Here is a 12,964-nt window from a genome sequence, read left to right on the forward strand (position 1 = left end):
GCCTTTTCTTCTCCAGGCTGAACAACCCCAACTCTCTCAGCCTGTCTTCATAGGAGAGGTGTTCCATCCCCCTGATCATTTTAGCGGCCCTCCTCTGGACTCGCCCCAACAGGTCCATGTCCTCCTTGTGCTGGGGGCCCCCAGAGCTAGACGCAGTACTCCAGGTGGGGTCTCACCAGAGCAGAGGGGCAGAATCCCCTCCCTCGACCTGTTGCCGTGCTTCTTTTGATGCAGCCCAGGATACGGTTGGCTTTCTGGGCTGCGAGCACACACTGCCGGGTCACATTGACCTTCTCATCAACCAACACCCCCAAGTCCTCCTCAGGGCTGCTTGCAATGCATTCTCTGCTCAGCCTGTATTTGTGCTTGGGATTGCTAAGATTGATAGTTCAACTTAGTCATTCAAAATACTTTCTCTCAAACACAATACTTTCTCCCATTGAGTCTAGTTAATACTGATGGAGCAAAAGGACAGAATTATAATTATCACATTTTAGCCTGAATGTGTACAGCTTGTAGAATCTTAAATTACCTGATCGGCTCTTCTATAATCTACTAAGCTCCACTGTGTACCAGGTACTCAGTAAATAGGTCATGCAGGAGTAGAAAAACAGGCATCTCTCTTATATTATTGTACTAAATCAATGACCTTGCTTAGAATTACTGATTCAGTTTAAAAAGCAGTATGTTTTTTAATATAGAAAATAAAAAGGAAAAGTAAACTTAAGATATTAAAATTTTCATTTCTAATATATAAATATATGTATATATACACACATACACACACACACTGTTTTCTAGCATTTAAATTTAAGGCATCTCACATAAAAATTAAAATTAACCTCTCTCTCCTCATAAGCTGCTTTGGATGTACATTTTCTAACGAGACTCAGGTGTCTGCCAAAACCCTGGTGATTTTGCTACTTAAAAATTAAAAGATAAGTCTGTAAAGAGATACAATATAGATTTTAACAATTATAACTTCTTTAATCGAAAGATTAATTGAAACAGAGGTAAAAGCAGCACGAACAACTGGCATTTAAGTCTTTGCTGACACAAACCAGAACCTACTTTCAGAACTGGTTTTGGTTAGATCTAGGGAAGAAAGGCTTTTGGATTTTCAGCTTTCATGCTGAATGTTAAATCCCACGGAGTCAACACTGCCAATATAGGTAGTCACAGGGGTATATTTTCTGGTTAACTTATGTTTTAGCATGAATATTAACAAAAATTAAATAGTAAGGCTGGTGGTTTTCACACAGTATTTTGCATGAGTAGGCAGAGCAGATATCAAAGCAACATGTTCCAATCTATTCGAATGACAAGTGGTTACAATTTTTTCCTTGTAGGTGATCAGTTGATCCCTTAATACTCAAGGAAAAACCCTTGTGTTTGCCCTCACACCCAATCCTCAACACACGGAAGACACCCTTTCGTGTATTCTGGACAACAAAATGCTGTGCCTCAAATGCTCTCAGCCATGACCATTCTCCCTCGCTCCCCACAAACACTTTTTTAAGGTTTACAAATATCTCCTAGGCTATAATTATTGCTTTTAATATATTGAATATGTTAACACACACTCTCTGAGGAAGCTAAACTGCACTTCAGTTGCAACGGAAGACTTCTGGAGGATAGAGAAATCAAAGCGTGCAGTCCTCCTCCAGCTCCTCTCATTCCTACAAAGAAAGCTTCTGCCTTTCAGGAATCCTGCTCACCTGCTTGACAAACTGGGCTGTAGGCAGTAAAATATTATGTTCCTCTCTGAAATGGTCTAACATAAAAGTATGTGCTATACAGTATTTATTAGTGCCCAGTAACGAGATTGAAGCACAAGAGTGCAAGAGGACAAATACTCATAGCTGTCACACAAAGGTTGCTTTAACCCAGTGTGTTGTATCTGACCAAGAATTGAGAAAAGTATAGAAATAAATAAATTACAGAGTGGTCCTTCCCCAAAACATGTCCATCTGCCTGCCTAGGCTGCTTAATGTGAGCTTACACTGGCTACTACACCAATGACCTTAACGGCAGTGGATGAACTTTCGCTATATACAAGATATGGGCATATGACATATTTTGACTATCACATAATTTTTTCTGCTTTATTTTATATTCCTTTCCTACTGATTTCTGAAATTCTAAACCTTTTTGAAATTCTAATCCCTTTTTTGAGTAAAAGTGATCATTAAACTAATGTTTACACAGAAGTATCCAAAACAACTCTTTCTTGGCTAAGGCAGCTTTCTCCTTCATTCAACTTTGAACTTACTAGTACAGAATTTAATCCACCAACTTTTTAGATCTTGCCCACAGGCTAATTCTTTAGGAAATTTTTTAATTCTTGATGACCATCTTTTATGACCAAAAATAATTTTTTACTGCTGTAAAAATTATTGCTTTTCCAAACCATTTACAAATAGGTTAAACAATTTTGAGGCTTATGTGATTTCACTGCTAACCTCCCTGCCATCTGAGTACTTGCCAGGAACTGGTTAATGAACAGAATAATCAATCCCTCCTATTCCATGATTGCTTAGTTTCCAGAAGAGACTCTAGGGGAACGAACACCATCAAAAACTTTTTTTGGAAGTTCAAGCTTATGGTATCAGATGACCCTTAAAAATATATTTAGTTGATTCATGAAAGAAGCCTAAGGGACACAGAAACCACAGTTTCCCTCTACAAAAGCTGTGATATTTCTCTTCCTAACGTGATGTATCTACTAATTCTCTCTCTTTTTTGCTTTCAGGCAGCTGGCCTGGAATGAGTCACAGACTCTCTCTCATGCAGCCACCCAACACCTTTCTTCAAAACCCAAGTCAGTGTCTGACACCTCCTACTCCTGCGACATCTAGGCTGACCTAAGCAGCTGGGAATTCTTGAAGAGTTACCATCTGCTCCCGCTTAGTAGCAATTGGCTACTATTTATTTATCTGCTTGTACTTATTTTGCTGATACTCTCATTTGAGAGAGTATCTGTCTGTACAGCAAACACAGCTACACAACAAAAACACTCGAAAGATCCCTAAAAAGGAAGATTTATTAGCAAAATATGGGGTATGTACCCCAGCAGTTATGGGAACAGGTATCACTGAAGAGGCTACAGAGGCAAGAGTGAATGTTCAAGAACGCCTGAAGTGTCAGAAAATAAATTAATCTGTGGTTTAGCAACTGCTTATTTTATAAAACTTTCAGGACAGAAGTGATAGCTAGTTAGTATTAGAGGTGTCTTACCTGGTAACTGCAGATTGTTCTGTTATCTGACATCACAGATAGGTTAAAGCTGACATTTAGTATTTGACTTCCTTAACCTGGGATGTCCCTGTGCTAAGTATTGTAGAAATATACAGGGGGAGGCAGGAAACCCACCCCACTACAGGGAGATAATACAGCAATGACCTGGATACCAATATGTAATTTCCATGAAAATATGGATAGCAAAACATTCCTGAATCCCAGTGGCCATAATAATTTCCTAAGCTTACTGCATTTCCATGACAATATTGAAAATACAAGCAGCAACAGGTATGTCTAAGCAGATAGCAGGACTGTTGCATCTAAAAGCAGTTTGTCAACTACAGTAGCAGTTCAGTGTTCTAAGTAAGTGTGATTATATTGCACTACACTTTGTCATCAGTGCATTATTATGATATTAAAAACCATGTTAAAATATTATCCCCTCTCAAAACATAAATAGTATCTTTGAAGACATTTGGCGTATAGTAGTTCCTGCAAGAGTTCCAAGACTATACGAACGGATTGCCAGTTCACACTTGGCACACTTACTGTAAAAGTTTTGCCAAATCAGTCTTCTGTAAGAGCTTAAGGAACAATCAACCAATTATTCACATACCTACGTATTTTGACAATATGTGAAAAACAGCATACAACTATTTTAAATCCAGAAACCTAAATGCAAAGTTACTGCACACACGCCCACACCCCTAATCAAATGAAATAACAATGGAACAAAACCAACAAAAGTCAACAGTGGCCGGGATCAATACGTGCTCTACTACTCTACTGACAGCAGGGAGGGAGATCTGGAGTGCATACATTAGTAATAAAACCCCACAAAAGGCAGGCAGCTGTATATGATGGTGTTACATGTACCATACCACAGAACGCACATGAAGTGTCTCTTGTCTGTAGATTTACTGGACAACCCTATATCACATACTCGATACTTTATTTGGTTTCCATAAGATGTAATATTATGGCACGTATTCCAGAAAACTGAGATCATTTAACTTTGGTGGAAACAATATTTTTGGCTGGTATGCCTGAACCTGTAGCACAAGGGCTATGGGAGGCTTTCATGCAGCGCTGTACAGGAACACTGAGTCACCCCTAAAGACAGTAGATATGCTGTCTCAAATTAACACAACTAAGCCTTTCCAGGTGCCACACAATCTGCTCAATCCCCTTGTCCCTTTCACATGGCTGACACCCCAAAATCCTTTGCCTAATCAATCTTACTTCTCTGTTCTCACTGTGAGCGCAAAACCCCACAGGATCATTAAAAACAGAAAGCACCTGCAATTAAAGGTCTGAACAATCTAAACCAGGTCTCAATTAGCGTTCAGACTCAAATCATTTGGCAATAAGATCAGAAGAATCAATACGGCACAAATAAACTATTTTAATTGGAGAGCTGAGATTTTTTGCTCTTGCAGGTTCTCCCTGGCAGCCTTACCGCCTAAGAACAAAACAAACATCCTTCCACCTTCACGCTAGTAAGTGTGTTCCTGTTGGGTTTTTCTAGAATAAAGAACAAGCTGGGCCACCTCTGCACAGCTTGCTTTTGAGAATCCCAAGACAGAGTATTTGCTTTGATTACATGTTCTCTACTGTTTAAGCCAGATACAGTGCCCAGACAAATAGTGTCCCACAGTTCAAACCAGCAGTTCCACAGATGCATTAGTCCACCTGTCATAAACACTGTAACTAAAGGTCATTTTCTGTCTTAAATTATTTGTTGCTGTCTGGGGAAGAAGTCTTGCCACATCTCAGATCAGGATTTTAACCTGAGACATACATTGCCAATAGGCAATGAGGGTCTAAAAAAAAAACCAAAAAACCCACAAAAAACCCCCACCAAAACAAAAACATTTCACTGTCTTTATTTGAACAATTTTTCAACCTTGCATTCAGTGTCTCCTGGAAAAAAGTCACAGCTGGCTGGAAACACTGTGTTTCCCCCCGAAAACGTCTGATTTAAAATTTCAAAATCATGGAAAGCTTTTTCAGGTTCTTTGGAATTTTAGGGTATCCTGGAAGCATTTTCCTCGCTGCCAGGCATTTCGTCCCATGAATCCTTCAAGGCAACTTAAGACAGATGATTTTAGTGGCAGGGGGTCCGGGTTCATCTTCTAAACCCTGTCTCCCAAGGTGTTTGGTATCAGAGATTACTTGAGTGAAAAAGAGAGACAATCCTTCTAATGGGAGTATTTGGGTTTTCTTTTGTCTTTCTAGGGAGAATAATTGCTCTGACTATAACTTTCACATTGCCAGCTTTCAAGTGGGAAATAGACACTCCCATATTTGACAATATTACAACTTTTTAAAAGTCATTAAGAATTGCCTACCTCTCAGAAAAAAAAAAAAAAGCACTTGCACTGCACTATTTCCTGTTATTTATCCTCAGAAACTTGAACAAATATCATTTCAATAAAAATGATTACTTTGCCCTGACCTTGTTTCCAAAGAATACAGTTTAATTTTCAAAAACGTTTAAAAGCTATTGAATTATTTTGCATAAGGACAACTTGATTTGTTACCATGTCACACAAAGAATCCCTGCTCGTAGCAAATCCAATCCCATCTGCCCAGTTCTCGTTGCTGTAGTAATAAAGCCACACAGGCATTAAAGGCTTTTCTGCAGTGGATGTGCCTGTCGCAGGGTTCACAGCTGGGATTTCTTTTTCTTTTTTATTTTCTTTTGATTGTGCCAACTTCTTTAAGTTTTTAAGAGCTTATAAATACAATATAATTTTTTTTCCAAATATTTTCACCTCATCTATTTAAAAATATCTAAGCCTTTTAATTGACATTTTTAATCTATTATGCAAAACACAACTGCATAGGAGATTTCTTGGAATCATTGAATGAGTACAAGGAAAGGAAAGCTACACATCAGGGAATGCCCGAGCTTTCTTCCATAAGAGAAAACACCCATAACGAACACACAAATGCCTCCTGAGCTGGCTCATATTAAGTTATTACTAATCTCTGAATGAGATTCTTCCCAAGAAATAATTAGTTTCATCAGAAACTTCCAGATCATTTGGTTATTCATAGTAAAATAATGATTTGCCTGTTTTTATACTTTATCCCTCAGTAAGAAAATAATCAATAGAACTGTGGTTTGAAGTTCAATATCTTACGTTATTTAAGGAAATAGCTTTGACTCGTATTTGTCGTAAATCCCTCTGCTATTAAGAACTGTAAATTAACCTCAGACAGATTAGTAGTGGTATATTTGGCAATAGAATATTTATAGTAGGAACTTGGATGCACAGTACATACATGCAAAACCTTTGAATCACTGCTAGAACAATTACTGTTTCCATCCACTCATTTTCATATAAGACTAACATTTTAGGTAAATTTTTTACAGGCTTAATTTCTGCTAAAGGGGAGTTTCCCAGAGGCTGGAGTAATATCCCTTTATCCTATGCTACTGTTTAATAACAGCGCTTCCTACAATTTCAAAACACATCTAAACACTACAGTAAAGAGAAACTTCTGAAAGTTTAAACTTGCTATAGAAACAATCTTCACCAAGAATGCCCAGGTCAAAGCAGTCTGTAAAACACCAAGCCTGAATTAAGACTATCCCAATCTGCGTGCTGTATATTGAGAACACATAATGTGTATGGGGATGCATCAATCCAGCCACAGCACAAGCACACCAAGCTAATGCAGGAGGCAGCCGCAGTCTTGTCCCTGAAGTGCCTGTGCCTTGAGCAAGCACAATGCATCTGTGGGGTCTCGCTGTGAAACAGAGCGGGACACTAAACAGGGTTAAATTCAAATTTGGCAGAAAAGCATGGTTCCCATGCTGAACTGAAGTGCTCATGAAAATACAGTGGCAGAAGACGACACGGGGCCGCTGTTGTACGGCCCTGCACTTGCAAACACAGGCAGTTCTTTCAGTCAGTGGAATTTTGCCCGCACAGCTACTCAGGCCTACATAGCATCAGAGTCAGGAACACAGCCAAGACATACCTACCTACATAAACATGCTTTCATAGGTGTGCAGAAATTCAAAACATTGCCTACAAATCTCTAAGCTTCTTTATTTTTGCTGTACCTTTGCATTTTTTAATTAATATTTTCTCCTAAGAACAAGCACTCTACAATCCGAAAAAAATCACTGTAGTAGTTACTGTCGAAGTAAACCATCCATGCCTCCCCATGGGTCTGGCTATAGGCAACGTGGCATAATCAGTTTTTGGCAAAGCTTGCTCAATTTTTGAAAGATCCTGATGTGAACAATTTTATATGCAATAGTGTTGGGAATACTATATCATAAGGAAAATCTAAATGTGTGAAATCAGAATGCTACATGAATGTTATATTTATTACAATTTTAAGTTTAAAGTACAAACTTCAAATCAAGCTAGTAAGAAAACATTCAAGCTTTCAAGAGAGTATCCCAACAAGCATACAAAATGCATAGGGATGAAGAATTCAAGACTGCATTTTATGAAGATGTAACCTGCTTTGTGGGCAAGAGAAGTGCAGTGGATGTTGTTTATCTTGACTTTAGCAAGGCTTCTGACACAATCTCATAGCTAAACTCACGAGCTACGGTTTGAATAAGTGGACAATAAGGGTGGGTGGAAAACTGGCTTGGACCACCATGATTAAAGCGTTTTGAGGACCGGAATGAAGTCCTGCCAGTAGCTAGCTGCTAGGAGTGTTTCTCAGAGGTTTTTAGCGTTTAACAGTTTTCTTACTGACCTTGACTACAGTACAGAGTGCACGTTCAGTAAGTTTGCAGATGATAGCAGGTGAGGGGAAGCAGGTGACATGCTTGAGGGCAGGGCTGCTGTCCAGAGGGTCCTCAACAGGATGACAGAAACCTTACGACAGAAAAATGAGACAGCAGTGTGCCCTTGTGGCAACAAAGACAATCGCACCCAGGCTCCATTAGCAGGACATTAGCCAGCAAGGCAGGGAAGCGATTATTCTCCTCTGTTCATCCTCTCTGAGACCACATCTGGAGTGCTTAGTCTAGTTTTGGGCCCCCAGTACAAGAAATATCTCGGACTGGATCAAGTCCAGCAGAGGCGGCCAAAACTGTCACAGGGCCGGAGCACAAGGATGTACAAGGGAAGGCCAAGGGAACTCTGTTCAGTCTTAAGAAGAAAGGGATCTTATTGCCATCTTTATCTAATGTAAGAGCAGAGGGAAGACAGAGACAGGCTTCCTGTTAATGGGCACAACATGTAACAAGGGAAATTTTCATTAGATATTAGGAGAAATTTTTTCACCATGAGGGTGATCAAACACTGAACCAGGGGCCAAGAAAAGCTGTGGGATTCCAACCCTGGAGATCCCAAAGGTTTGACTTGCCAAGGCCCCGAGCCACCTGGTCTACACGGGCCTTGGACTGGACCAGAGAGCTCCACAGGTCCAAACTGAACTGATCTATGGTAGTAGTGATGGCCCTCAAAGGAGGTGACATTTGCCAACAAATGGTTTAAAACAGACATATTTTTTAAAAAAATATTCTATACTGAAAGGTTCTGTGGTCTGATTTACTGTATAATTACACCCATTTTTCTCTGTATGCGTTTTCTGATTCACCAGAATTCAAGCTGTAGGAAGACTGAATAAGGACAGGATTGCTAGTAACAGGAAACCAAAACGACCTCCCTGACACTCACACATGCTCTCATGTTAGCAATATGGGAGATTGCTCTCTTCTGACTTGCAGGGCAACAAGCTTTTGCTGGTGTGATCTACCTGATGAGTAAGGACTGCCACAGCACAGTGACTGCTCCAAGGCGATCCCACTGTAAAGACAACATGCATCATTCACTTCCCTTCCCTTTGGTGAATGTCAGTGGGAACATACCCTGTCTTGGGAAGACTGTGCCTTTCAGAGATTTCAAGGATGAATTAAGAAAATATTAATAAAACTCACATACAGGAAATGACTGTCAGTGCTGACAAAATAGATTAAGACACATTGCATCTTTGCTTTTTGTGAAACAATTACGGTGAAGCTTTGATGTCCTTGAACCTTGACAATTTGGTTTAGATATAAGAAAGAGGCCAACAATCACCGAAGTTTAAAAACTGGGTGTCAGTGCCGATTACAGCTTTTGCCTTGTCAACCTTGTCAGACATGGTCAGAGTTACTGCTAGTGCTTTGTTTTTCCCTAGAAGAATTCAACAGGGTGGAGTGATGTGTCATGTTGTAACGTCTCATATTCAGTGGAGTCATTAGAAGGTGTTTTCAGCATGCCAGTGACATCCAATTATAATTTCTCCTCTAACTGATAAGAAAGTTTAGCGTCTACACCTCTGACTAGTTAAGACAGATCAAAGAAAGCTGGCTGGAAATCAGTCCAGATAATGCCTGAAACTTTGAGCTGGGAGGCAGCTAAATGAGATAACAGGCAGTCCCAGTCTTTTGAGTGCAAGAACATTACCTACAATGTATCATGATTAAGCTGACATTTAGCTGTTAAAATAGAAATAGTGAAAGCCAACTGTATCACTTGTTATCAATTAATAGCTGTATCCTGGCCTTTCCGATGCAGATCTTCCAGCATTTTCCAAGACTCTGTCTGCAGACTCTCTGCAGCACTGCGATGTGCTGTATGCAGGACTGCTCTGTAGTGCTTGGGGAGAGAGCTCATGTGCTACAATGGCACGTGGCAGCATGATTTCTGAGCAGAGCGCAACACAGGGAATGCAGCACCACACACCCTGCCTATGCTGGATGGCCATCATCAGAGCTAAGCAAAATGTTCCCCAATGACCACGATGTAAAAAGCCATCGTTTTAGGTCCTGCCTGTTGAAGGAACATCCTCTCTGTTCACTACACAGTAGAGAGCAGAGGTAGGTGAGCTGCTCTGTCTCATTCCCGAGAGGGACAGTAGGCAGACCTCTCTCTGTAACAGTTCTGTAAAAGCTTGCTTGTGAAAGCAAGCATTTGATACTCTGCTTTGCTTATGATTTTTGGCACCTCCTTTGGCAGAGTTTGGGTGAGAAGACTGAAGACTCGCTTGGTAACTCACAAATTTGCTCTGAAAATTATTTTAAGGGTGCCAGATGTTGGTTTAGCGTCTACAACTTTGAAGGCACTTGGGAACCTGAACAGACTTCTGGTATCAATACACTTTCACAAAAGGAACTTAAGTCACAAATACTTCCAGTGCCTGATTTGGTGGTGAGGAGGGAAGTCCTCAATTAGAAGAGCAATTCTAATTTTTTTAACCATTTCTTTGCCTCTTGACTTCCTTCAGCTCTCTATACCTGAACTCTCCCCAAAGTTCTCTCCGGCAGTATGTTCTTGACCCTAGCTTGGGAACACGGACTCTCAAAGAAGTCAAGAATGCCATTGTTCTGTGATGAAATGGAGAAGCTTATCTTAGCTCTGAAAGTCTATTTACAACTTTCCATTAATACACTTTCCTAGCAAGGAGTACAACTACAATGTCTCTATTCTCTTCCTTGATTAGTCTAGTTATTCAGGAAACTCTGGCAGCTTAGCAACAGATTCTGATGACCCAGAAAACTTCAACACACTAAAAAGCAATATGTGCGGAACATAGAAGAGCTAAATTGGAGGAAAAGAGAGTGTGGTGAACAACTGAAGACTTCAGGTACTGTCAACAGATCTACCTCTACACACATTTTCTTGTATGTGCCTTTCATTACAAAGGCATATCTGCTATTCATTACTGTTAGCAAACAAAATTCTCATCTCCCAAGTGGTTTTCATCCATGTTTGTTTGACTGCCCTCCTCTTATCCTTTAATTCTTAGGAGGTTTTTAATTAAAGCTTTCACAGAAAACAAACCAAAAAGCCTTAAAACACAACCACCTTAAAACATGTAATACATTCCTACATCATTTTTATGGGATGCATTTAATGTATATACATGATACAAAATTATTTCCAATTCCTGTTACACTCTGGAATAGTCCTAATATCACTCTTGGTGACTTCGCTCCTTGGCATATATAGTCCTTGTATTTAATGTCTTCTTGTAAAAAATTAAAAAAGCCTCAAAACACAACCACCTTAAAACATGTAATACATTCCTACATCATTTTTATGGGATGCATTTAATGTATATACATGATACAAAATTATTTCCAATTCCTGTTACACTCTGGAATAGTCCTAATATCACTCTTGGTGACTTCGCTCCTTGGCATATATAGTCCTTGTATTTAATGTCTTCTTGTAAAAAATTGACACTGGGATCCATTAAAACAAGAATGATTTATGGGTGGGGTTTTTTTCTATTTAGGGAAACACTAACTGTTTTTAAACAACTTCCGTGGAAAGGATTAAGAATTACAGAATACCAGTGGGAGACATTTTGAAACAAAATAAATACACATTGTCCATTTCACAATGCCTAACTTAGCCCCGCGCAAACACTTCCCCACTTTTTGCTTCAGCTGACCAGACAGAACCAGAGCACTCATTATTTTTTAAAAATTCTAACTGTGCATTAAATACTTGTGCATGTTCACAGCCAGCCAAACGTAAACACCTTACCTGTTCATGTCTCATCAGTTCTATCATTTCCATAACACTGATAAAATGGTAGCAACGATCTGAGTGACCAACCATGGATGTAGGAAAAGGACGATTCTGCCAAATTCTCCATTCAGACAAGGAAAGTTCACGAGTTGCCTTCTCTTCATGCTTCTGCAGTTTGAAATTAAGATTGGCAAGGAGATTTTAATCAGGAAATTGATTAGCAAAACTAATGTCTACTTTTCTGTCAGGGACAATAAATACTCTGAATGTAGAAAAGTATCTAAACATTATCACAAAGGTTTAAGTCTGGTCCAAAATAAAAACAATTCCGTGCTTTGTGTTGTCACAACTTTTCATGGAAGACAGGTTGTTTTAGGTGGTGAAATGACACAAGAGCTCCTAATTTTTTCTCCGAATCAGAAAAGAGCTTGTAAAACTTGAGGTTTTCTTTCAGTAACACTTTTATAGTTATATAAACAAGGGACTGAAAAAGTGTGGATACAATACCTACATAAATACATCATCCTGCATGGAATTCTTAGAAACAGGAACAGAACTTACTGGATACTGAAAGACTTGTAAATGTATTTTTAATTTACAGACCTAACTTCAAAGACCCATTTCAAGCATCTAATTCCTAAATTCTTAACCTCAAAAACCTACATATAATTCTCAAAACTGTATTTTTAATATAGACCTCCTTCAAATTCATAATTGACTTTGTTACTTAGGGTATCCTTTAGGCCTCCTGTCAAAGGAAACATTACATTTAGGTTAAACTCACTGATATTTCTTCCAGGTTTTCTAAGGTTTCAAACTGAGTTTGACGCAATATTGGTTCCTTTAATCCATCACTTTCTTTAATCCTGTAATGTCTGTCCCATATTTCAAATTCCTCAGGTGATAGAGACCAACTCTCATGACAGTGTATTTGCTTTCGGCCTATGGGGGGAAAAAACAATAACAGGAAAGTGTTATCTACTTTAAGAAAAAGGATACACAGAATAAAAAGAACTTTGTATGATACCAGTCAAAAGAAAAAATACCTTCTGTGTGCCACAAGCAAAACCAGATATAGAGAATCTGATGTCAGAAACAAGTATCAAAACAGTGTTGTATGTGTTATAATTATGGATAAATCTATCTATTAAACGATTGTTTTGGGGGAAGGCATCATATAAACAAAGATATAGATAGACAGACAGATATAAAAAGAAAGA

The 12,964-nt window shown here is 39.1% G+C and overlaps 1 protein-coding gene across 1 annotated transcript in view; it reads right to left on the reverse strand.

The window, feature by feature from the left end:
* Positions 1-12,964, reverse strand: part of FANCM (Fanconi anemia complementation group M) — a gene marked incomplete at its 5' end in the record, with an annotated part of 78,661 nt that overhangs the window by 19,105 nt on the left and 46,592 nt on the right. Inside the window, 2 exons of the mRNA XM_019474785.1 lie at positions 11,760-11,912; positions 12,529-12,686. Coding sequence (XP_019330330.1) covers positions 11,760-11,912; positions 12,529-12,686 — 311 coding nt within the window. The remainder of the gene's footprint in view (positions 1-11,759; positions 11,913-12,528; positions 12,687-12,964) is intronic.

The sequence above is a fragment of the Aptenodytes forsteri genome, unplaced genomic scaffold, assembly GCF_000699145.1.
Source record: "Aptenodytes forsteri isolate BGI_AS27 unplaced genomic scaffold, ASM69914v1 Scaffold76, whole genome shotgun sequence".
NCBI lineage: Eukaryota > Metazoa > Chordata > Aves > Sphenisciformes > Spheniscidae > Aptenodytes > Aptenodytes forsteri.